The sequence below is a fragment of the Lindgomyces ingoldianus genome (assembly GCF_010093535.1).
Source record: "Lindgomyces ingoldianus strain ATCC 200398 unplaced genomic scaffold BDR25scaffold_1, whole genome shotgun sequence".
In the NCBI taxonomy this organism is placed as follows: domain Eukaryota; kingdom Fungi; phylum Ascomycota; class Dothideomycetes; order Pleosporales; family Lindgomycetaceae; genus Lindgomyces; species Lindgomyces ingoldianus.
Window position 1 is genome coordinate 2,082,637 of NW_022985162.1, and position 22,495 is coordinate 2,105,131.

Here is a 22,495-nt window from a genome sequence, read left to right on the forward strand (position 1 = left end):
AGCTGGAGGTGGAAGTGATGGAGACGAGCAAGAAGAAGCTCGGGGCGGACCATCCCTCCACGCTATCCAGCATGGCCAATCTGGCGTCAACCTACTGGAATCAAGGCCGATGGGACGCTGCCGAAAAGCTGGAGGTGGAAGTGATGGAGACTCGCAAGAAGAAGCTCGGAGCGGACCATCCTGATACACTAACCAGCATGGCCAATCTGGCGTCAACGTAGTGGAATCAAGGCCGATGGGACGCTGCCGAAGAGCTGGAGGTGGAAGTGATGGAGACGAGCAAGAAGAAGCTCTGAGCGGATCATCCTGATACACTTACCAGCATAGGAAATCTTGCCTACACGATGAAACGGCAAGGCCGAAATGCTGAAGCTATTAGTCTAATAAGGGAATGTGCACAGCTTCAACAACGCGTTCTAGGAGTGGATCATCCCCGTTCCATATCTTGTTTAAGGGCTTTAGTTGAATGGGGATCAGAGCAAGCCAACAGCAGTGCCTCAGCTGGAAGCGGAGTGGTTAGAAATGGACGCGGTTTAGATTAGGCAGACGGAGTATATTGGATCGTTTGGAAAGACACCTGCAAGACTATGCGAAATATTTGCACGAAAGGGGAAGCGGGTTTTGCAAGCGACTGGAACAGATTAAGTCTTTCTCGTTAACACTCTGTGTGAAGTCCCAACATGCATTATTTGACTGACACTAATGAGCCTTCGCGATGTCACTACGAGGGTAAGGTATCCGGCACCTGTCAGGCTCCGTTCTTTGTCATTCTAAAGTCAACAAACTCAATACCCATCAAACATCTCTATCATTGTCTCTAGTCGATCCAGTATTGGGCAAAGACTTTAGCGTCTCTACAACCTGCCTTCTTCCCACCTTCTCACAGCGCTTATATCCTTGGGCTGGGCCGCTCTTGTGGGAATCGGCACGGGTGTGTAAATCGTCATCGTGGCGCCGGAATCAACAACACTAATAGACATGTGGTTGTGCCCAAGCGGATGAGAAGATACACATGCTGCATCCGTTGACAAAGAAATTGCAGCCTTGAATAGTAGCCATATCGATCGAGTGCTGGTCCTCCAGGATTGAGGACAAACGACATCATCCAGCATCCCATTACGATGTCGCCGGTTCCTCAACAAAGGTTCGCTCGCCGTATCGCGATATGGCCTGTTCTCCTCTTTTTACTTTCTTCCTTCCCTTTAAAGAGGCCCAAGTTTGATGATTAAGAGTATATGTACATAGCGCTTCCGCATTCGTGACATCCAGTCAAGAAACCCGGACTTTGCCCTTCTTTCACGAACCGACTTAACTATCTGCTCTTTGAACACCACTGTATCGAACACGTTCATTCAGGATTCCAAGGCAGTATATATCAGGAATCCGCCACGAAATTGCCCAAACCATCGCCAAATCATGATCTGAAAATCTACCCGACGCGGTTCAAACCCTCCGGGTGGTCATCCCTCTCTCCTAATTCTCACCCCACAATCCCTTCGCACTGCCTTATATTCCTTCCAAATCCATACACCGCTATCCAGCACCCGAACCGGAAGTTCCTCTCCCACCATCCGCCCTCCAGTGGCTTTGGCAATGCCACCAGTGCCAACGAACCGACTCCCTTGACGTCACGCGGCGCTGTCTTGAATACGGGCACTTCTTCTGCGCTGGCAACACGACTGTCAAGAACTGGCGGAAAGTGAAGACTCCGAGGAGAAATAACCGCCATCGAGCTTGCGCTAGCGAGTTCGACTACCAAGGTTGGAAGGCTTGGGGCCAATGGAGGAGGAGCGGAAGAAAAAGCTCGATCCACGACTACAGTTCAGGTTCATCAGATAATTCCGAGAATGAAACATCAGGGAATAGGGAGTCGGGGATGAGCAAAGGCTGCTGGAACATGCGTGATTACCCGAGCGAATGTCGCTGGGGAAGACAATTCGGTATATATACACTTCTACTTCCAGGATTCCATATTATAGGTAGTGTGGATTCCGCAACGCCGTCGCCCCCGCCCCTAGCAACAACCTTTGAAAACATTCTGAAAACAGATAACGCCAAAGGCGAGAATACCGCGCCGGGGAAGAACAAAAAAACCCAGACTTCTGGAGGACACTGATCATGAGTGCAAAGAGAATGAAAAGCGTTCCTCCCTCCTCACCTCTGTCAAATGTGTCTGAAAAAGCAGAACCTAATGAGTTTAACTCCACAAAGGGCAAATATGGAGACACCTTCATGTCGGCCATTGACCCAGTGATCGTTTCCACCCGTCGTCCTCCAGGGTATCATGAGGAAGCGTCCAAGCGCGCACATTGTCCCAAATCCGTAGAGCGAAAGGGGCCAAAGAAGCCGAGTTTCAAACGCTACGTCCCCCTGGGGCTGCAGCAATTGGTGATTCCAACTTCGGACTCGAAGGCAGTGAGGGAGAAACAATTACTAAATGTTTTGGGCCGTTGGAGAGGGTAAAGAGCAGTGATAGTAGTTTCCATTATCATATAAAGCGAGTGGAGTTGCGTGTGTATGTACAGGTAGGTGCACATGTTGTTAAGGAGTTTGCATGTGTGTCTGCCTCTGTACCTAGAATTTTATTTGTTGTACTCTTGTTATGATATCATGTTTTTGGAGTCGTATGCATCCTTCGAACCGCGTCTGCGGCCATATATTCACCACTTTACCTTCTACAATAACATCATCTGGGTAACACCACATTATACTGTGCAACCATATAATGCTTCCAAACCTTCTCTGTCCTTTCTCCAGTACCTTCTTGTCCCGAAATATCTCATTATCTCTCAGAATAACTCTCAGCTCATTTGTTTAAGGAATTTCTTGAGTTTCCTCACGCCTTTATAACCAACGATAAGGAAAAAGGTCCAAGAACCTTCCTTGAATTCAAATTATTCTCAGAACCCTTTTCTCTCAAATTGGAATCTAGAATTTGGGGATGTAAGATTCCTGCTGCGAGATAATGGCGCTTGGGCCTTTTGGGTTAGGTTTTGATCTACGTAGGAAGGAAGGGATTTATAGGCTTTGGCTACAGGAATGGTATTTTAAGGATTCTTTCTCACATTCAAGGAGATTATATCACTCACGTCCCATAGGGTATGCAGGAAAAGACTGTCAGTTTGTTCTATGAATAGACTGGGTGTGAACTAAGAATGAAGGCTCTTGGTTGAGGCAGATGTCGTGTAGCAGTAGAATTAAAGCTTACCTAGAAGCATCATCTATTCCAATGCCTCTTTCCCCTAGCCCGTAAGCATCAATGCCCAAGGATGCTCCATACGTACTAGCCCACTAACTCCTTTACCAAGCCAAATCCTCTATGACATCGTGTCGCCTAAATGTCCGCCATTCTTACTACAACATTATCCACACACTCGCAGCCAGAACGACAAGGCTCCAACCTGCGAATCTTGCAATCTGTCCCGCATCACTCTTAGGGATATTATTCGTCGCCACGCCACCCAGATACCAAGAACCGATATCCGTCAACTCCCCTTTCTGTGTCAACATTGTGGCATTTGGCCCTACATTCGAGACATCGGATCGAAACGCGCCGAAATACGAATAGTGCGTGATAATCCTGCAAGCACCTCAACATCAGCCTCCTGCATTCCTACAGCTCGCGCAAGTATTAGAGAAAGAGGGCAATACTCACTCCATACGATCGAACCACTGCGTGCTAATATTATAAAACTCCTGCGTCACCCGCAGCTCTTGGTTCGGAAATCCCCACTCCGTCACCCATATAGTCATATTCGGATATGTCCCCATAACCTGTCCAATATGGCTCGCCATACCCTCAAAATTTCCATACCAGTGCACGGGGATAAAATCAGGGTTACAACCCCCATCACACGCCTTAAGCCAATTCTCCAACCACGTAAACCCATTCGGCGAGCCCGTCACCGCCGGAGCGCCTAGTGATACATTCAGCTTTTTCAGAGGCTCGATCTGCTTCTTCCACGTCGAGGCTGCGAGATCAGCAGAGATATTGGATCCGCCTGTGAATGTGGTACCGTCGGGTTCGTTAAAACCGAGGACGTAGGAGATTTTGGATCCTCCATTAATTTGCGCGGTTACAGAGTCCAGGAAGGGTGTGCCGACGTCCTTTTCGGAGGCGCCCCAGAGCATAGGCACGAATTCTAGCTTGCTGTTGGTGTAGGCGGCTGAGGGCTCGTAACCGTAGTTGTAGTACCAGCTTAGGTCTGAGCCGGGGGTGGAGATCCAGATTTTGTCGTCGGTGGAGTGCTCCGATGAGGGGACGTGGCAGAGTCCGCGTTTCGGGGATGAAGTAGAGAGGGCGAGGGGTAATAGGGCGGATAGCGCTGTGATCGTGCGGATTGTGAACCACATTGCTTGCTCTGTAGTCAGAGTGACTGGGTACTGGTATGGAAAGAACGAAAATGTGGGATTGTAAGGGGAGCAGTAGACTCGTAGCGTAGCGGAAAGAATTTCGAACAGATCTCAGTGTGAAACGTAACGGTCTAGAAATATTATAATGTTGGGCTGTCAAATCGTGCTCGACCCAAGGTTGAGTACACTGAAGAACACGAAAGAACGGCAGCGTCAACGCGTTGACTCTGTTCAAAAACGTAGCAATCTCATCACTAGGGAATCGAAAACCCAGAACAAGAGTTCCACGGAGAAAAGTGCAAGGTGATGAGGAGATTCCAAACCTCAGCCTGCCACAAAATTCGCAGGAACTATTGTGCAGCCAGTCTTTTTGGCCAAGGCTGGCACCTCTTATCACATTTCCCAAATAGGATTTGGATGCAGGAATAAAAGTCGACGGACTCGGTGTTTTAGGGAGTTTGTACGGGGGTCGGGCATGCCAGCATGTTACAAGGCCCACAGAAGCTATCGGAAAGGGCGAGAACGGACCCAGCGATATTGACTGGCGCAGGCGGTGGCGTCACAACTTCACACTTCGGGCCTGGGCCAATATCTGCTATCTGGGCAATTCCCAACGCCCTGGTTGTGCGTATCTCTGAGCACGATTCTTTGATCGGGATCTGGGTAAGATCATCCAAACTCGTGGCGTCTTATTTCCAAGGTTGAGATTTCCACGTGGGGAGAGGTTCGAGAAGGGACACACATGACGTTACTCCAAGGCACGAGTTTCAGGTCTGGATGTAATATAACGAATGCTATTGTCTCTACCAACAGAATTTATCTTGTGCGCGGGCCACTGGCCGACGTTTCGTAAATTACAACTTTCTGTCTGAGATCTATAAGGCTGACTGCACACAGCCGAAAACTGGAAAATGAAAGACGTTCGTGTCGTAGGGGAACCGGGTTTCTAGATTACCCGTCCATTCCCATGATGTGTAAAATTATGCCTCTCCAAACCTTGAAGCAAAAGACGCTTTACCCCACAATGTTCCACAAGCACACAAAATGTGACATATACACTACCAAAAGGCTGATGCCGGCCTCCAAAAAAAATGTACAATCCGAATTACTTTTGGGTATCGAGTTTCGAGTATCTAGTATGCGTTGCCTCGGTATGCTCCCTGGGGAGCGTATCCACCTTGTTGGTATCCACCTTGCTGAACACCTAAATCAATTTCAGGCAGTCGTGGTGCCCTTGAAACTGGCGGGCTCTGACTTCTATCCCCGCTGATGCTTCGTGTATGGCTGTGGCTTCGTTGTCCGTCAATGCTCGCCGCCTCGCTTAGAAGGTGTTCCTGGCCCTCCTGGAACCGTCGAGTACCCCTGGGTCCGACTTGTTGTTCGCTAAGGGGCACTGGATCGTAGCCACCGCGGGTGCCGAATGGAGCGGGTACGGAGGTACTCTTGTATTCAACAGGGTCCATGAGAAGGGAGTTCCGGGCGTCGAGAGGAGTCAGATTGTCAAGGTCGCGCATTTTCTCTATTAAAATTATATCAGTATGACAATCTTTGGAGAGAAAACAGAAGTGTGACTTACCGGCTTCCTTCCTCTTCTTGCGATGTGGGTTGTCGCGGCAGCAAATGATGAGGGCGTTGACAGCAATGAGAATAGCCAGGAGACCAGTCAAGACTGCTTGCATCACAACTAACACAAGACCGGTAATTGTCTTTGTGGTTTGTGCAACGCCAAGCTCCTCGACGAACACCAGAATGCAGACCACAGACAACACACGGACGACTTGGATGACGATGTTGATCCAGTTACCAGACTTGAGAGAGAATGGACGAACCCAAAGCAGGAGAATGAGAAGAAGAGACTCGACGATCAGCTGGCCGGCGGCCTGAGCAAGTCCATGACCGTCAGCACCAGCAATTACGCAGCCCTTGGCGAACATGTAGACAATTGCTGGGACGAAGATCCACCAATAGCTCTTCTTGTAATTCTCGTAGAAGATGCTGTATTTCCTCCAGACTTCCTTGTTGTCGTAGAGAGCCGAGGCATCGCCCTCCATCCTTTGGAACTTGTGGGCAATGCTCCAGATCTTCCAAGTAAAGAAGGCAAGAATGGCAGTGAAAGCGACTAGTGTAATACCAGCAAGAAGTTTGGCAGCCCAGGAATCTCCGTTCTTAAACTGGTACACGCAGTATAGAGTCCAGATGCCATAGAGAACAAGAATCAAGTTGGTGATGGTTTTCGCAAGGAGCCACCAGTACCGCTTACGGAAGCTGGTTAAACGTTTGGGGAAGCTTCCGAAGAGCGCCCAGGTCTCGAGAATGACTTTGAAGAGAAGGATGCCGACGGTGATGGCGGCGATGACTATGGCAAAGATGAGTAGCACTGTCATGAAAGTATTACCATCAGGAATGCTAAGTTCCTCAACATAGCCTTGGATCCCTTTCACGGCGTGCTGGACCTTGTCATCTCCTCCGGTGCTGTTCTGGGTTCCGTTGACCTGGGTTTGCAGTTCGTCGCGGCCCCAGAGAAAGACAGTGTCAAGACCTCGCTTGGTAATGTTTCCAGGATTCGTATGAACGAGGGTTGCCGTCTTCAGATATTTGACGCTATCTTCAGTCAAGTTGCCACCGGTTTTATTTCGGAAACCATCGATTGAAGTTTGCATGCCCTCCCAGTAGATCAGTCCAGTACTGAAACCAAAGTTCTTTGAGAAACTGGAATAGACGCCAGGATATTGCACGCTCATCATTCCGTTGAGAGCCATGGATTGGAACCACCCCATGACTTCGGTGAAGGTTGGGCTGTGTGTTGGAGCACCGGCGTGGCCAGCACTAGCGAGGGCGGAGAGGCCAGAAACAACGAGGGCAGCACCAGCGATACCAGCGGCAGCATAGGAAACTCCTGGAACCGAAAGGGACTTTCCGTTGTTGACTTGAGATGTGATACACGCCAATTGCTGGCCGCCATCAACTGCCGTGAGTTCTAGTGTAGCCTGGCTGTCGAGATCGGGGACGTTGAAGGCGATGGAAGGGATCTGGGAGATATACGAGTCGGGGATGCTCTGTGTTCCTTTGGCTGCAAAATTACCACTCGGAACTAAATTTGTTAGTGATACGTCAAGATAGGAAAAAACATGCAACTTACCAGGACACAGATCCGGCACCTTAGTGTTCTCGTCGCAAGGGTTGAACTTGTTCCTGTACACTTCCTTGCCATAAGCGTTGACAACCAAGGTTGCCATGACTTTCTGTTCCTTGCTACTGGAGCCCGCAACATCGAACGTAATCTTCTTCGTGGACTTGTCGAACTCGATGTCCAGCCTGTTTACTTTGATGTCTGAGTTGCTGGCGCAGGAGCTGAAGCCGTCAGTCTTCAGGACGTCAGCACCGAGGGCAACTAGAGGCATGGATGCTAGTAGTAGGAAGGGCGCGAGCATTGTAGAATACGTGCTATGAACTCTCATGGTGGATATGTGTGGTCGCCCGGAGGCGGGTGAGCCCGTGAAGGGGGGTCGGCTGTGATGCCCTAAGAGATATGCGATAAACAAATAGGTTAAACGAGCCTTGAGGGGGCCGTAAACAGGAAACAATCGTTAATGGACAGAGGAGAAAATGGACGGATTAAACGGAGTAGGGCCGCAGGATCAACCTTTCTCGTGCCGTAGAGTAGAAGTCGCAGTCGAAGTTGAAGACGCTGAAGGCGAAGGTGAAGATGTCGATAGAGGAGCCAAGAATGCAAGAAGCTGTGGAACCGACGGAAAAAGTGAAGGTGAAACGAGGGACAGACGACGAAGCGCCGATGAGAATGGGTGATGAGGAGAGGAGGTGGTGGTGGTGGTGGGTGTGTCGAGAGGGAGTGTTTGAGCAGGTTTGGGGTTTGAGCCACGGCTGGCCAAGACGGCAGGGGCGAGGGAGCCGACGTGCCGAAAGAGGAAGGGATTCGTAATTTCGAGAAACGCTCCGGGCAGCGGGTGCACAAACGCGCAGGATTGTCAACGGTCGCACGGCGTTGGAATGGTGAATAGTTCTTAGAATGAAGTCCAGAGGCGTCCAGAAAATCCTTCCTTCAAGTGTTTCAGCGGGTCCTGCTGCTGCGTGGCCTGCCAGCGTCTTCTTAAGAACTAAAACCGACACAGTTCTGGGTCACTCAGACAGCGCCACGAGTGCTTGCGCCTCCTCGCTTTTGCGCTCGGTCACCACTCACTTCCCAAGAGCTGAGCAATGCGACGCTGCAAAGTGGGCCAATCGTGGCCGAGGAGAGACCAGGCAAAGGGCGTCCGCCATGGTTCCTCCCCGCTAGCTCCCAGCCTGAACGACGGCTGGACCGCTATCCGCCATTCGACGAGCCAGCACTCATGGGCGCCCAGCGTTCTTTACCGCTGATGCTTGCGCGCAACAGCTCTGAACACAAACACCAGAACACCAGTATCGATGCCCTTGAAGCGCTCTCACCACCACGATGATCGTTTAATATAGTAGCGGCTCTGCAGTCACACTGCCGGATGAGCAGTGATCTTCGGCGGTTGAGTGATGCTTCCAAGCGCAGGCAGGCTTCGGCGGGCGATTTGAGTGACCAGTCGCGTGCGGTCTTGGTGCGTGGCTGTGTCGCGTGCAAAAATAGACGGCTCGCTGCAGAAGAACCCGCCCAAGAATGCTGACAGCAGACCCGTGGATCTCCCAACAAGACAGCGACAGCTTCCATCCGTGGGTAGCATTGTGACAGGAAAAACGGGGCTCCCCCGGAGAATGCTGCTCGAGCGACACAACACCGCAGCATCGCCGGCCAGAGTTTCTTCAAGGACGCAGGTACCCGCTAAGATCCTTCACACCACGTTTCGTGAGACCTGTAAGACTGAACGAAAAGTTTCGTCCATCGTCTTGTAACTTAGAACGTCCTCGCGACTTTGGTCCTTGTCCCTGAGTAAACAGACAGTGGTGGGCTTCAGCTGTAAATGCAGGCTCCTTCAAACGACTCCAAAGGGCGACCTTTTCGCTAATTTCCTCCCCGACACAGTGGTCATTCGTGCTGTGCACCTGCAATAATGCGGGTCAATGTCTCATGGCCATTTGTTCTAACTTCCTTCGCGTTGACTCGCCCAAACCGTGGTTCTGCGTGAGGCGAGTGTCTCAAACCAACAATCATCAACTCCAGTCTTTGCACCTCTTCTTTGTCATGCACGTTCTGGCCAAACGAGTCTTTAAGTTGAGTTCTTCTTGCATCTTCGTCGCGCAACTGCTTCTTCAAGCAGGTGAGGCTTACCAGATTAGAGTTCGGATTCCGCAACAGTCACGCTGACGTCGGGAGTTCCAATTTCGTATCTTCTAAGCCACCGACATCCTTCAATCAAAGCTCTTTATTCCTCCTGTATTCCTGGCTTTACGTGTCCATCTTCAATTTACCGCTCCCTCCCGCATGATTTGTGGAAATCCTTTAGTATTGTGAAGTTTGTGATTGGCGGTCGCTCTATGGCCTGACGACAGCGTGTGTCAAGTTTGGGGTATATGATCCACGGTGGCATGGAAGATATTCCCACTCCATGGTTCTGTGACGGTGCAATGACGACTGGTCCCGAAGCCGTATTCTTAAGTGATGTTCATGTAATTTTACATTCCTGTTATCGTCAGCATGAATGTTGAAAACGACCTTCAAATGGGGTTCAAGCTGATCAACGGCGGGTTTTTCGCCCGATCTCACAACAACCACACTTCTTCGTTGGTTTCAAAGATTTCACAATCACTAGACCATTTGTGAGGGTAGAGAGAAGGAATTCAAAGGCAAAAGAAGTTGATTTAACCTCGCTGTGGCGAGGGTTTCGTCCGAGGATGAAGGACCGCTTAACCACCTGCCTGCAGGCACAGCATCACCTTTCAGCCACAGCAACCCCTATCAGCCACAACATCCCCTCCTAACACATTGCACTACAATCCAAGTCCTTAGAGACCACTCAATCGCCTTCCTCTCGTGCTATTCTCAACTATTCTATTACCCCCAAAAATGCACGGGCTCTCTCAAGGTTGCTCTTCTAGTCGCCTCTGTTCTTCCTCCAGTCCCACGTTCTGCATCGCACTCAGCAACTGCTCTATCCTCTGCTCTAAATCCCTCTTCCTTACGTCCTCATCAGCCGCCATCGATATTCCCGAAGCAAGGCGTTCTTGTAGTGTCGCTGGACTAGATAAGTATGCGAGTAATGCTGGCGAGTTTTGACTGCGTTCTCGTCAGCCTTCTTTGACATTCGAATGAACTACGATAAGATCACTCACCTCTTCGAACTCTTCTTCGGACTCCGCTTGAGAGTACGTTGTCCTTCGACCATCTTGAGTTTTGTCGACTTGAAACTTAGTTGTCAAAGGCCGTTGTTTTGGTTATTGGGAAATTGGTCCATGGTAGCCATGTTAAATTGCGACTAGCAAGTTTTATATTCTTCGAATTACTAAAATTGAAGTATATCTCACTAATTCGATACACATGATAATTCGAATTGCGCTCCTTTCTTCTTTTTTGGCGTTTATCGAGGGAATCGAGTTTCGCGAACTTGTGCGCGCAAATGCGCATTTGCATGGATGCCTGAAGGAACCCAGCAGAGGCACAGCGCAGAACGTTTTTTTTTTTTGTCACAAGTGGCGCAACGCTCACACAACGTCTTCTCTGAAAAAAATCGTTTCTCTTTCAATGACTATGATACGTGCGGCAGGAATCTAGTCCAATCAGGGGTATCATATGCATCCTTCGGTACCGCCCTTAAGCTTACGAAAACTTCAACCAACAAATAGAGTCTCGCAATTACATAGAGGCCTACTCCGATTCCCTGGATTGTTCCCGCGAGCCATATTGCCTTCGCCTCTCCCATGTCCAAAACGAGCCTAACCAGCCTGAGTACCCCTCGAGTTAGAACCCAGGAAAATGGAATGCTAATTGTCAAGACGAGTGAACAGGCTCGCCAGGCCCACTTCTCGAAGGGAGAAGGGAAAGAGAAGTTCCACGCAGCAAGGTGGATCGATCCCACTAGAAAGAATACCACGACAGAGACCCACCCTCCAAAGCCAATTGGAACTAAACTAGACACTACGGCATCTCGAAACTGGCGCGCCATGCCGTAAGTTTGGTACGTGGCCGGGATGATCGTATACTGCTCTGTCTCAACAGCTCGATAATGAGGCGACGCGTAAGTCGCCATGTCTATGATTGTAGGCACGCTGACATCGTATGGTTTGTTCCACCAAAGGCCGAAGACGATCGCCGCACAGGGTATATATGCCAGGGTGCTGATCTCCAGAGTGGTGAGGGGAAGGTGTTGAATGCAGCGTGCGATACTCTGCACAAGCACCCACACAATCTGAAGAAGTGTGACGGTCTTTACCAAGCCATCCGCTTTTCCTTTGTCAAGAATGTCTTCTTTGGTAATCAGATTTTTAGGGTCGATTCGCCCATCGCGAAGAAGTTCATAAAGGACGCCGATACGTAAGTATCCAACTCTTGCAATCTCAGCTTCCTCAGGTGGATGCCAACCAATGCAGTATCCACCCATCAAGAAGTAGAAACGATGGACGGTCGTCCATTTCTTGTAACTAACGTTCGGTGGTGGTTCTTGGTGAATCACCATCACATCCATACGCTCGAAGAAGGCGATGTAAATGAATATTTCTGGAGCAATGGCGCCTACTAGGAGGCAAATCGTCCGGTCTAAATACCGTTGCCACCATAGTGACTTAGGGTGGGGAATACCGGGGTGAATGGCGGTCCAGCAGCAGAGAAAGACCGTGAAGAGGCAAGTCCACAGGATATCGATAGTGCCTCTTGAGTTTGGGGCGGAAGTCCATCCTACTCTTTCATTGGAATCTATATTTGTTGCTTTACATATCGGTAAATGGACAAGGAGGACGGTTGTAACCCAGAGATTACGAGTAAAGTTGCGGGTGTTCATGATAGACAGGATGGAATTGCGTTGCTGCAGCATTAAGCAAGTCGGAGAGGTGTCGACATGCAAATCATTAATGTGTCGACTAGTGATATGCGATGAATGATGACAAAGTGCACATAGACTGGTAGGGGATCTAGAGACGGGTTAAAAAGAACAAATCCTCCGTAAATGTTGAGTTGCGCTAAACCTGATTAGGCGTTCGGCTCTCTTTTCTAGAGCGTATAGCAAATAGCATATCGTTCGGAAGAACATTTTCTAGAACAGTGCCATCATGGAGGACAAGAATGGAGCTCAACCGAAGGGGATAATCAACAAGCCAATCCCGCAACAAAACCCCCAGAAATCCGCTAAGAGTGGGCCACATCGATAGACAGAAACCTCACACTCGACGCCGAGTCTCCCTGATTATAATTCCCAACCTTAAAATAACTCTTCGGACTCTCCAAACCCCCCGTCCCTAAAGTCTTGAAAACCTCTCCATTGATACCCACACTCAACTTTCCGCCCTCGTACCTAATCTCATACGTGAAAGTCTGGTTCTTCGGGACGTTCCCAATCGCCGTATATTTGAGGCTCGACTCATCCGGAATCTGCTCCACACCCATGGCGATATCGCCGTTTTTATTGTAAAAGAGTTCGCAAACCGGTTTGGAAGATACGCTATCGTCAACATGGATTTGGCCGATTACGGTACCGTATTTCGAATCATCAGGCGTTGGAACTGAAAGCTTTGCCTTCAACCTGTTGACTTGCTTCCTGGGATCCCAGCTTGATGGATTTACCTCCCTCAATTCTGTACGGCAATGTTTACTTCCGCTGGTCGTCACACATCCAGCGCTCGACGGCGACCCTGGGACTTTCATGATAAGAGCGCCGTCTTTGGAGTCAGTGAAGAAGTAATTGGAAGTAGAATACCCGGAACAGCCTTTAAGTGTAGAGGAGGTGATTTGATCAATGTGGCCTTGGGTGCCTGTAGGAAGTTGGAGGTTCCAGAGTGAGAGATCGAAGTTACCGCCGGGTGCGCATGAAGGGTTCAGGGCTCGGGGGACGAGATTTGGAGTAAAGGGAGCAGCGAGTACGGAGCCGAGTAAGAGAAATAGGGAATTCGAAAGAAGGGACGTCATGCCGGGTAGTGTTTGATGTTAATGAGAATGAAAGATGGATTCTCTCTAGGAGAGAGTCAAGATGTAATTGAAGGAAAGTGTAGATAGAAGTTTATAGATACCCTGACAGCGAAACCTTCCATACTTATATCGAGACGAAATGAGCGAAATCGAACTGCAATAAGGAGGCCGTCTCACTATGATGTGTATTTATGTACGAAGGGGTATAGATGGCAATCCGATATCCAGAAAATCTCCCGAGGGTGAGAGTTCCGAGCATCGAAATCCAGACATGAAACGACCGATTCCTAATTAAGCAAAAGCATTGAGCGCCGAGAGGAGCAAACTGAAGTCTTGGTATCACGCGTTGCTCAACCTGGCAACCCCTGGTTCGTGTATCGGAGTTGAGTAAGCAAGGCACAGTTCCGAAGTCGTAGACTCGAGGTCGACGTTGCGGCCAACTTAGACAAGCGAGCCAAGATGAGATTCTCGCATTCAATCAAATTTCCGGCGTTATCAATGTATGGAAAGCGTTAGATACTTTTCAATTTAGAAGAAGCGTGAGTTGAGGTGACGTGACATGAGGGAACGGGCTGCCCCTATGTTTCGTACCATTTGCAAAGTTTGCAATGTAAAAAATCGATAAGCGCTGAGCTACATATGGCGCTTTAACCTGGAAGAGGGCGAGGTTAGGTAAATGTGGTGAGGCTTAAGGTGAAAGGTGACTACAGATGAAATAAGGACGCTATTCCTGAAATGGTGTTAGTGATATAGGGACGCGATGATTATCTCTCGACCTGGATGTTTATGGAGCAACGATTATTGGTCTTATTCGAAATCAACCACGGCTCTGAGGAAGAGAGGACGTTTCGGAGATTTTTAAAATGTCCAAGGCGCCTCTCCATTTCCGGACACGCGGGGAAGCTCATTGTCCTGGTGCGGGGTTGTGGAGCTTCGACCTCTAAACGCCAGTTACAAACCGACCACCTTCCTTGTGGGAGAGGTGTGTTGAGACGAAGAGCGTAGGTTTTGAGAGAGCACACCGTCTCCGGCTTATTCATTTGAAAGGTGAACTGGGTTCATGCTGTAATGTTACGCAAGGGTTAGATCTTAGAACTACAGGACGTAAGGGTGAGAGAACCTGGGGGTTGGAGGACATACTCATATCTTGGTCCCCCTAATCTCATTTTCTAGGCTTTCATGGCGTTTGTTCTCGTGTCTAGTATTCTGAGGGGAAGCGTCATTGAGGCCAGCATCCCTTATCGGGAACCATCTTCCTCACGAAGGTGAGCGGTAGTGCTTTCCCGCGGTTACCCTCACCAAGTGTCTAAATAAATAAAATGAACATGCCGGAGGACCGGAGGGTGGACCCTTTTGAATAACTTACGGATTTACGAAAGCGTTAGACAAGTCTCATACTTTACAATGGGTTCTCTCGATTATCTCAAGCCGACTAAAACGACAATGAAGGCGCAGCAGTAAGCCACCCCCGAGAATGGAGCTAGTGAGCAGTATCTCGAAGAAGAGATTTTGTTGACTGAAGGCAGATACGATGCCCGGGACAATAAGCTATACCTCAACGAAGTACCGATTCCAGAACCGCAACCGCATGAAGTACTCGTTAAAGTTGCCTGCGCGTCGCTGTGCCATTCAGATATTATGTTGTTCGAACCTAATGATCAGGGCCTAATCCTTGGGAAGAATCCAGTAACAATTGGCCATGAAGCAACAGGGGTAGTTGTCTCTACGGGTTCGGGCGAGGTCGCGAGAAAATTCAAAACTGGGGACAACGTTGGATTTATTTGCGCGGTAGAGTGCTGTTTCGAATGTGAGCAATGTAGGAAAGTCCATAATGCGTATTGTGCCAAAGGAACCACCAAAATGCAGGGATTTACATTAGATGGATATTTCCAAGAGTATGTTTGCGTGGATGCGCGGGCCACGATGATCCTGCCTCCGGAGCTCGACGTAAAAACGGCCGCACCGCTTTTCTGTGCCGGAGTTACAGCGTTCCATGGAGTGGAAGACTGCGGGCTCCAGCCTGGGCAATGGATGGCTATCATCGGGTGCGGTGGGTTAGGCCATTTGGGGGTTCAATACGCAAAGTACGTTAAATTTTCTCGTCCAGCTTATCAGCCAGTGCTCACACCGCTTAGAGCAATGGGTTACAAGGTCATCGGTCTCGATATCGCTGATCAGGCCCTGGAAGAAGCCAAGAATTGTGGTGCTGATCATGTTTTCAACTCTATGACAGACAAGGACTGGCAGAAGAAAGTCCTAGAGATTACCGGCGGTGGTGTTGATGCTGCTGTAAACTTTACAGCTTCTAAAAAGGCTTACGATGACACTCCAGCAATTATCAAGCCTGGCCTAGGGCTTTTGATGATTGTTGGTATTCCGAGACAACCACTCGAGTTGAATGCGCTGGACATTGCCCTTGGTCGCTATCGAGTGAAGGGCTCAAACAACGGAAGTGAGTTTCATGAAATCAATTACTTACTCGTAATTAACCTGCAGTCAAGCATGCTACAATATGAGGCCTGCTATCGAGTTCAGCGCGAAACACAACATTAAACCTCACCTAACGCTTTACAAGCTAGAGGAACTTCCAAAGATGATTGATTTGATGGCAAGTACTCCTAGTCTGGGATAATCTAATATATGTTGACTGGCGAACAGAACTCTCATAAAGCTCAAGGACGGATGGGTGTGGTATTTGATTGAGCGGGCTGGTGCAAGGAGAAAGAAGCAAGGGGAAGGAGTTCGTTTATTATTATTATCTGTATATTGTTGAATTTAAGATATTTCTGAGAAGTTTGGTAGTATCAATGAAGACCGATGGAGCCATGGAAGGCTCCAAAAACCACTATTCTATAACAGGCTAGCGCGCACGTGAATACGCGACACCCAATTGATTTGTCGAGCTTCCTGTCGCGTCTCATCTCGCCTTGATCCCAGAATACCACCATAAATCACGCTATTTAACCTGAACATGTGCGTTATATACCCACAGAATGTTTAACTCCCTACTAATTGCTTCCTAGGCATCGTTCAAAGGCACTCGCGGCAGGCGAAGCCGGCACTCCGCAGCAAAAAGCGTCGCGACTGTACGGCGGGACACCTCAGTCAACCGAACGGCTACATCGTCCCTTTAAATGCCCTGGCTCTGCCACAACCACACGCGCATCTTTAAAGCCCGCGAGAAAAAGGAGGAAGGTCAATTATGCTGGCGCTGATGGAGAGGACGGTGAAGGCGACAAAACATACACGAACGATGAGAGGCTGGCTCTTGCCACCCGAGACATCAACCGATTTCCGGTATTCAAACCTAAGGATAAGGAGAGCACATTTAAACAACGCTTCACCATTCCATTACTTAATAAAGAGAACGGATCGTACAACTCGTTCAGACCAGCGCCGCTGCTTGGAATGCGGCTGGGTCGGGTTTTCGTTGCTAAGCCGCTGCATGACCCGAGCGGAGAATTTGCTATCGTACTATACGACCCCACCATCGATGACAGGCCGGTGCAGATGGAAGAAGTAGTGGAAAAGCTGAGTCAGGAAGATGTCAAAAGCTTGGATGTCCCGCTAGTGCACAAGAGTTTAGCAGATATTTTGGGCTTAAAAAAAAAGGTCGAAGAGCACCCCAGAGTACCTGTGGTAATTGATCCACGATTAGCCAAAGTCCTCCGTCCTCACCAGATCGAGGGTGTAAAGTTTTTGTATCGTTGTACAACTGGCTTGATTGATCCAATGGCAAATGGCTGTATCATGGCAGATGAGATGGGCTTAGGCAAAACCGTAAGCACCAAATAGTCTTCAATGCCTCTCTAGCCATGCTGACGTGTTTAGCTTCAATGTATTACCTTGATGTGGACGCTATTGAAACAATCTCCCGAAGCCGGTAAACCCACAATTCAGAAATGCGTCATCGCCTGTCCTTCTAGTCTTGTGAGAAATTGGGCAGATGAACTAGTCAAATGGCTCGGGAAGGATGCTATAACTCCCTTTGCTATCGACGGAAAAGCCTCCAAAGAGGAGTTGGTCCAGCAAATGCGCCAGTGGTCCATTGCGTCCGGCCGCGCTGTGGTCAGACCAGTTCTTATTGTTTCGTATGAAACCCTCCGCATCAATGTCGACGAGCTGAAGAACACTCCGATAGGGCTATTGCTCTGTGACGAAGGGCACAGACTTAAGAACGGCGAAAGTCAAACCTTCACTGCTTTGACTGGTCTAAATGTCCAGAAGCGCGTCATCCTTTCCGGGACACCAATTCAAAACGACCTTTCGGAGTACTTCTCCTTGCTCAACTTTGCTAATCCAAATTATCTTGGTACTCGGATGGAGTTTCGCAAGCAATATGAGATCCCCATTTTGCGTGGCCGTGACGCAGCCGGAACAGATGCAGACCGGCAGAAAGGTGATGAACGCCTGGCTGAGCTTTTGACTCTGGTAAACAAATTCATCATTCGGCGAACGAATGATATCCTCTCGAAGTATCTGCCCGTTAAGTACGAACATGTTGTCTTTTGCAACCTATCGCCATTCCAGAAGGATATGTACAACCACTTCATCCAATCTCCCGATATCAAGAGCTTGCTTCGTGGTAAAGGTAGCCAACCGCTCAAGGCCATCGGTCTGCTAAAGAAGCTTTGTAACCACCCGGATCTTCTCGACCTACCATCCGATCTTCCAGGCTGCGACAACCTCTTGCCAGAGGACTTTGTTCACAAAGACGCCCGAGGCCGAGACCGCGATGTAAAAGTCTGGTACTCTGGCAAAATGCTTGTTCTAGACCGCATGCTAGCCCGCATCCGCGCTGAAACAAACGACAAAATTGTCCTCATCTCCAACTACACACAAACCCTTGATGTTTTCGCTCAGCTCTGCCGCGCGCGTGGCTATGGCTGCCTTCGCCTCGATGGGACCTTGAACGTCAGTAAACGCCAAAAGCTGGTCAACAAATTTAACGACCCGGAAGGCACTGAATTCGTCTTCTTGCTCTCATCAAAAGCTGGCGGATGTGGTCTCAATCTGATCGGTGCCAATCGCCTTGTGCTTTTCGACCCAGACTGGAATCCCGCCGCCGACCAACAAGCACTTGCTCGGGTATGGCGTGACGGGCAGAAAAAAGACTGTTTCGTATACCGCTTCATAGCAACCGGAACAATTGAAGAGAAGATCTTCCAACGCCAATCTCATAAACAATCTCTCTCATCATGTGTCGTCGACTCTGCGGAGGATGTCGAACGCCACTTTAGCCTCGATTCACTACGTGAGCTATTTCAGTATAGAGATAACACTACGAGTGACACGCATGACACGTTTAAGTGCAAGAGATGTAGGAAAGAAGACGGGAGGCAGGTGCTTAAAGCCCCAGCTATGCTGTACGGGGATACCAGTACCTGGAACCATTTTGTTAATGATGGGGTAAAGGGCCCATTGGGTAATATTCAGGACTTGTTACTCAGACAGGAGACGGAAGAGGGCTGTAAGGAAGTTAGTGCTGTGTTTCAGTATATTAGTCATTAGGGGGTTGGTGAATTTTTGCACTGGTGTTTGGTCTCTGGATTATTGGATAGGAGTTGAGGTGGTTGATGGCTAAGGAATTGAGGCAAGCGTTCTGTTACCGCCCATAGAAACAATGACGACAAGATTACGAAGCATCACTATGATGATTCTTTGCTCGTTTCCGAACAGTAATGATATTTTACATACAACAGAAAGCAACACGTCCTCAGAACTTCATAGCTGCGCATTTGCGAAACTGTAAACCCTTACGTTTACCTGGCTTTTGCGTGCCTAGCCTCCTTCAGACGCCTCAGTTTATTTAAACTTGTCCTTTGATTCGTTTTAAACCCAGAATGAGAAATCAAACACCAGAATCCTCCTCTACAATGCCTGACTGGCTAACCCAAGTATCCCAAGCTGCACAGGTCGCATTTGCAACATCATACTTTACCAACGCTGGGATCTCACTCGCTCTCTCCACAAACTGTAGCGCGAGACCTTCGGATGTGTGCCATCCGATATGACAATGCATGAGCCTTGTTCAAAGTCAGAAAGAATTCCAAGATAATAAGATGAGGTGCTTCAAGAGGGGCATTGATCGGCGAAGATGGGGTACGTACCAAACTCCTGGGTTATCGGTTTTGAAAGCAAGGACTAAGTACCCCGAAGCTGGGAGATTTGCAACATCACGACGCGGGGGATTGTCGAGGTTGAGGGTCACGGAGGAGTCGTAGCTTGCGCTTTCTGCAGCCGCTAGGATGAAGAAGTCGTGGCCTGCAGCTTATTATTAGCCAGGGCTTTGTAAATGACAAGGGTGGATGCAGCAATTGGCGTGATAATGCTGGTTCCATGCATGCCGAACATGATGGTTCGGCAGATGTGAGAAATCAAAAAGTGGAGGTGAAGATAGGAGGGATTTACCGTGCAAATGAATGGGATGTGGAACTGGAATGGCCGTCTCAATGACCCAGTAAACCCACTGGTCCGCTTCCGCAAGGTTATACACACACTCCGCATCCTCAAAACTCGTATTACCATCATAGACCTGCATCAGTGTAGGGTCTCCCCATCGTGCCTGCATGCTTTCAAGGGCGATCTGCCACCTGAACAGATTCTCCTCGTTCGTGGTGACAGTTACCGTTAGATCATCTCCTGTTGGATCAACGACTGCTTGTGAAAGATGAGGAACTAGGCTTGACAAGGCAACATCGACGCAGTCATCATCTTGGGCCCATGCTGAACTTGTGGGGTCAGAAGTGCTACTGCTATCATAGCGGATGATGCCTCGAATATTATCGGGGGAATCGTTATTGCTGCAAGAAAGCTGGGGAATGGCGCGCATCCAGTAGTCGGCGGTATCTTGGTTTGCTTCTATGATAATGTCGTACCGTTGACCTTCACAAAAGGTTAGTTAAGCGTACAAGATGTTCCAGATGAGGTTCGACCTACCCATAGTGATATCCAAAACATCAATGCTGAAAGGAGTGACTGGAACGAAATCGCTTGAAATGACCGTGAGGTTATGGTTATCAATGGAGAACTTGAAATGAGTGTCAATAGCCCCGTTAACGAGCCGAATCAGATATTTCTTTCCGGATTCAATATTCGCTGCGTATCGGGAGCCTCCGTCGCCATACACGTTCATGCCATTAATTAAGCCAGTATCCATAAGTGGAGGGCCGGAAGTCTGAGCATAGGTGTAGAGAGCGTCTACGGTGCTGTGGCTCCAGTCGTTCAAGAAGACTGTGCCAATTTCTTCGTCGTAGTTGGCGGTGGCTGGTCCATGAATGATGATCGGCCCTGACATACGTTAGGACATCGCTGTTATAGTAGGGAGTAGATAGCTTACCGAAAGCTCCCTCCCATGCTTGGAGGGAGTAGTGGGAATGATACCTAGGCACTTAGCATTAAGTCCGTATATAACATATATAGGCCTTACCAGCTCGTTCCATACTGGGTGGCTTTCCACGTATATGTCAAAGAGTCGCCAGGCTGCAAGATATGTTAGATCACTGGTTGGTTTATTCAAAAAGGTAATAAACCTACTGCTATTGGGCATTGCGTGATGCTTGGTACACCGTCATATTGATTCGTCCCCATTTGACGGATGCCGTGCCAATGAATGCCGGATCCATTATTAGTGAGGCTATTTTGGACGTGAATGACCAACGTGTCTCCCTGTGTGTTCTTAGGGGAATTCCCCAAACTATCTATTGAAGAAGGGTTTCTTACCCAATTCGCTTCGAGTGTGGGCCCGGGCACAGTCCCATTAACGGCAAGGACAATGCGCTCGACGCCATCTGGAGCAAGTGTGACATTAGTTACTTCGAGCCAGTACTGGAGTTGTCAGTATTTCCTCAAAGGACATCTTGGAAATTCGGACCTCAACTGTCACACCAGTATCTGGGCCACCAGTATAATAGTCGGTGTCAATGCTGTAGTTGCACCAAACGCTACGATCACTGGCAGTGTTTCCGGAGCAGACGGATGTAGCAGTCGAAGACGCTGAAGAGATTGTAGCAGTTCCGGCGGCTGTTGAAACTGGGCTCGATGATTCGGCCTGAGGGGCAGGAACAGCAGCAACTGCTGTCAACAATAAAAAGAATGCACGGATGAAAGTCATGGTGACGTTGGTAATGATAGCCCAAGCTTAAGAATGATAACCGATATAACGATAAACGAAAGTCGCCTTCAAAGGAGAGAAGAAGAAGCGAACGTGGGGGAAGAAGGTCTCACGAAGCAACAATTGAAGATATATGTAGAAGGGCCAGGTCGCCGATTTTGACTCGGAGTGTGGAGGATGTACGAATGTACGTGATAGAGAACCGAGCATCACACTGTGCGCCGCGTATCGTTGTTCTACTTGTCACCGGACCGACAGCTGCATGCGTAGGTAGTGTGCCACATATCGCCTCAATGGTCCATCACACGGCCAGGAATGTGTAAAGACCGATGGGAGCCCGGAGAAATGGGCTACAAGGGACTACTGTAACAATTCAATGTGATGAACCTCAGTGAGACGCGCCTAGAGCCTAAATGGTGTTCAAAAAAAGGAAGTGATGCATACGTAGTAGACTCTCCAACAGTTTCCGGTCCCGAATAGCTGCAACGAGGTTACATAGTTAGTGATTTCCTACAAGGTGCATGGCCTTTCACCATGACTTGAGGCGTATTGATGGCGCTGAACGAATCATTGCGGCTCCCTTCCGTGCGGATCCTTCAACCGATTCTAGTTAGAACGTAGTGCAGGGTACAGAAAGTGTGTGATGCACGCGGGAGCTAGGATATTGTTTATAGAACATCGACAATCATGCAATGCAAGAACGGAGGAGAATAAACGAAAACATCAAACTGCACACGGAGTATGTGTGAGGTAGCCCAAAAAGGAAATCTTGCAGGATCTTATCTGTTTATGCTTGTTGCTAGTTGGGAGGCCTTGAACGACAGTCTTCTGAATGACCCTGTCTTCACATTAGCTGACGACGTCGTCAGTGAAAGATGCATTCCTATGTGGTCAGCAAGATTCGTGGTTGTGGAGTGGAGTATGTTCTCCTACGACACTATCGAAGATCCGTAAAATAAAACCTGGAGAAGAGTAGATTCAGAGCAACGATC

General features: G+C 48.9%; 9 protein-coding genes across 9 annotated transcripts; 4 read left to right on the plus strand and 5 right to left on the minus strand.

The window, feature by feature from the left end:
- Positions 1-17: 17 nt before the first annotated feature.
- On the plus strand, positions 18-3,137 carry BDR25DRAFT_348315 (uncharacterized protein; the record flags this gene model as incomplete). Its single annotated transcript, XM_033694393.1, has 17 exons — positions 18-217; positions 253-266; positions 298-422; positions 484-512; positions 574-667; positions 708-747; positions 777-931; positions 977-1,023; positions 1,084-1,172; positions 1,270-1,699; positions 1,744-2,001; positions 2,061-2,294; positions 2,327-2,511; positions 2,579-2,830; positions 2,876-2,985; positions 3,025-3,042; positions 3,099-3,137. 17 exons carry the CDS (start codon positions 18-20, stop codon positions 3,135-3,137), a joined length of 2,319 nt encoding a protein of 772 aa, XP_033554869.1.
- BDR25DRAFT_275706 (uncharacterized protein) lies at positions 3,121-4,750 on the minus strand. The gene is made up of 2 exons (XM_033687507.1): positions 3,656-4,750; positions 3,121-3,580 (listed from the first exon to the last, which is right to left on the minus strand). Exons 1-2 carry the CDS (start codon positions 4,351-4,353, stop codon positions 3,355-3,357), a joined length of 924 nt encoding a protein of 307 aa, XP_033554870.1. The 5' UTR covers positions 4,354-4,750; the 3' UTR covers positions 3,121-3,354.
- Positions 4,751-5,486: 736 nt separating this feature from the next.
- BDR25DRAFT_207568 (TRP-domain-containing protein) lies at positions 5,487-7,811 on the minus strand (the record flags this gene model as incomplete). Its single annotated transcript, XM_033684536.1, has 3 exons — positions 5,487-5,872; positions 5,930-7,444; positions 7,493-7,811. 3 exons carry the CDS (start codon positions 7,809-7,811, stop codon positions 5,487-5,489), a joined length of 2,220 nt encoding a protein of 739 aa, XP_033554871.1.
- Positions 7,812-9,093: 1,282 nt separating this feature from the next.
- BDR25DRAFT_348317 (uncharacterized protein) lies at positions 9,094-10,817 on the plus strand (the record flags this gene model as incomplete). Its single annotated transcript, XM_033694394.1, has 11 exons — positions 9,094-9,184; positions 9,237-9,260; positions 9,294-9,596; positions 9,635-9,767; positions 9,840-9,887; positions 9,923-9,934; positions 9,973-10,095; positions 10,157-10,401; positions 10,470-10,532; positions 10,568-10,731; positions 10,791-10,817. The coding sequence occupies 11 exons, from the start codon at positions 9,094-9,096 to the stop codon at positions 10,815-10,817; spliced, it is 1,233 nt and encodes a 410-aa protein (XP_033554872.1).
- Positions 10,818-11,027: 210 nt separating this feature from the next.
- Positions 11,028-12,167, minus strand: BDR25DRAFT_151913 (uncharacterized protein; the record flags this gene model as incomplete). The annotated part of the gene is made up of 1 exon (XM_033683909.1): positions 11,028-12,167. A coding segment is annotated over one exon (1,140 nt), but the record flags the coding sequence as incomplete, so codon positions are not given.
- Positions 12,168-12,613: 446 nt separating this feature from the next.
- On the minus strand, positions 12,614-13,484 carry BDR25DRAFT_365049 (alginate lyase 2; the record flags this gene model as incomplete). Its single annotated transcript, XM_033696868.1, has 1 exon — positions 12,614-13,484. Exon 1 carries the CDS (start codon positions 13,388-13,390, stop codon positions 12,614-12,616), a length of 777 nt encoding a protein of 258 aa, XP_033554874.1. The 5' UTR covers positions 13,391-13,484.
- Positions 13,485-14,794: 1,310 nt separating this feature from the next.
- On the plus strand, positions 14,795-16,093 carry BDR25DRAFT_365051 (GroES-like protein; the record flags this gene model as incomplete). The annotated part of the gene is made up of 5 exons (XM_033696869.1): positions 14,795-14,847; positions 14,917-15,474; positions 15,526-15,842; positions 15,892-16,002; positions 16,062-16,093. 5 exons carry the CDS (start codon positions 14,795-14,797, stop codon positions 16,091-16,093), a joined length of 1,071 nt encoding a protein of 356 aa, XP_033554875.1.
- A 242-nt stretch (positions 16,094-16,335) lies between these two features.
- BDR25DRAFT_365054 (uncharacterized protein) lies at positions 16,336-18,901 on the plus strand (the record flags this gene model as incomplete). Its single annotated transcript, XM_033696870.1, has 3 exons — positions 16,336-16,363; positions 16,414-17,170; positions 17,222-18,901. Coding segments are annotated over exons 1-3 (2,439 nt in total). The 5' UTR covers positions 16,336-16,361.
- Positions 18,902-19,186: 285 nt separating this feature from the next.
- Positions 19,187-21,503, minus strand: BDR25DRAFT_275715 (laccase-1; the record flags this gene model as incomplete). Its single annotated transcript, XM_033687508.1, has 9 exons — positions 19,187-19,416; positions 19,501-19,654; positions 19,802-20,275; positions 20,330-20,680; positions 20,730-20,773; positions 20,820-20,872; positions 20,927-21,058; positions 21,113-21,217; positions 21,264-21,503. The coding sequence occupies 9 exons, from the start codon at positions 21,501-21,503 to the stop codon at positions 19,242-19,244; spliced, it is 1,728 nt and encodes a 575-aa protein (XP_033554877.1). The 3' UTR covers positions 19,187-19,241.
- Positions 21,504-22,495: the final 992 nt, after the last annotated feature.

What these genes read in the sequence shown, in the direction of transcription:
- BDR25DRAFT_275706 (XM_033687507.1), bottom strand. Translation starts at nt 4,353, where the DNA reads ATGTGGTTCACAATCCGCACGATCACAGCGCTATCCGCCCTATTACCC. An exon ending in CAGTGGTTCGATCGTATGGA is followed by an intron (nt 3,581 to 3,655) that starts GTGAGTATTGCC and finishes AGGTGCTTGCAG; the next exon opens with GATTATCACGCACTATTCGT.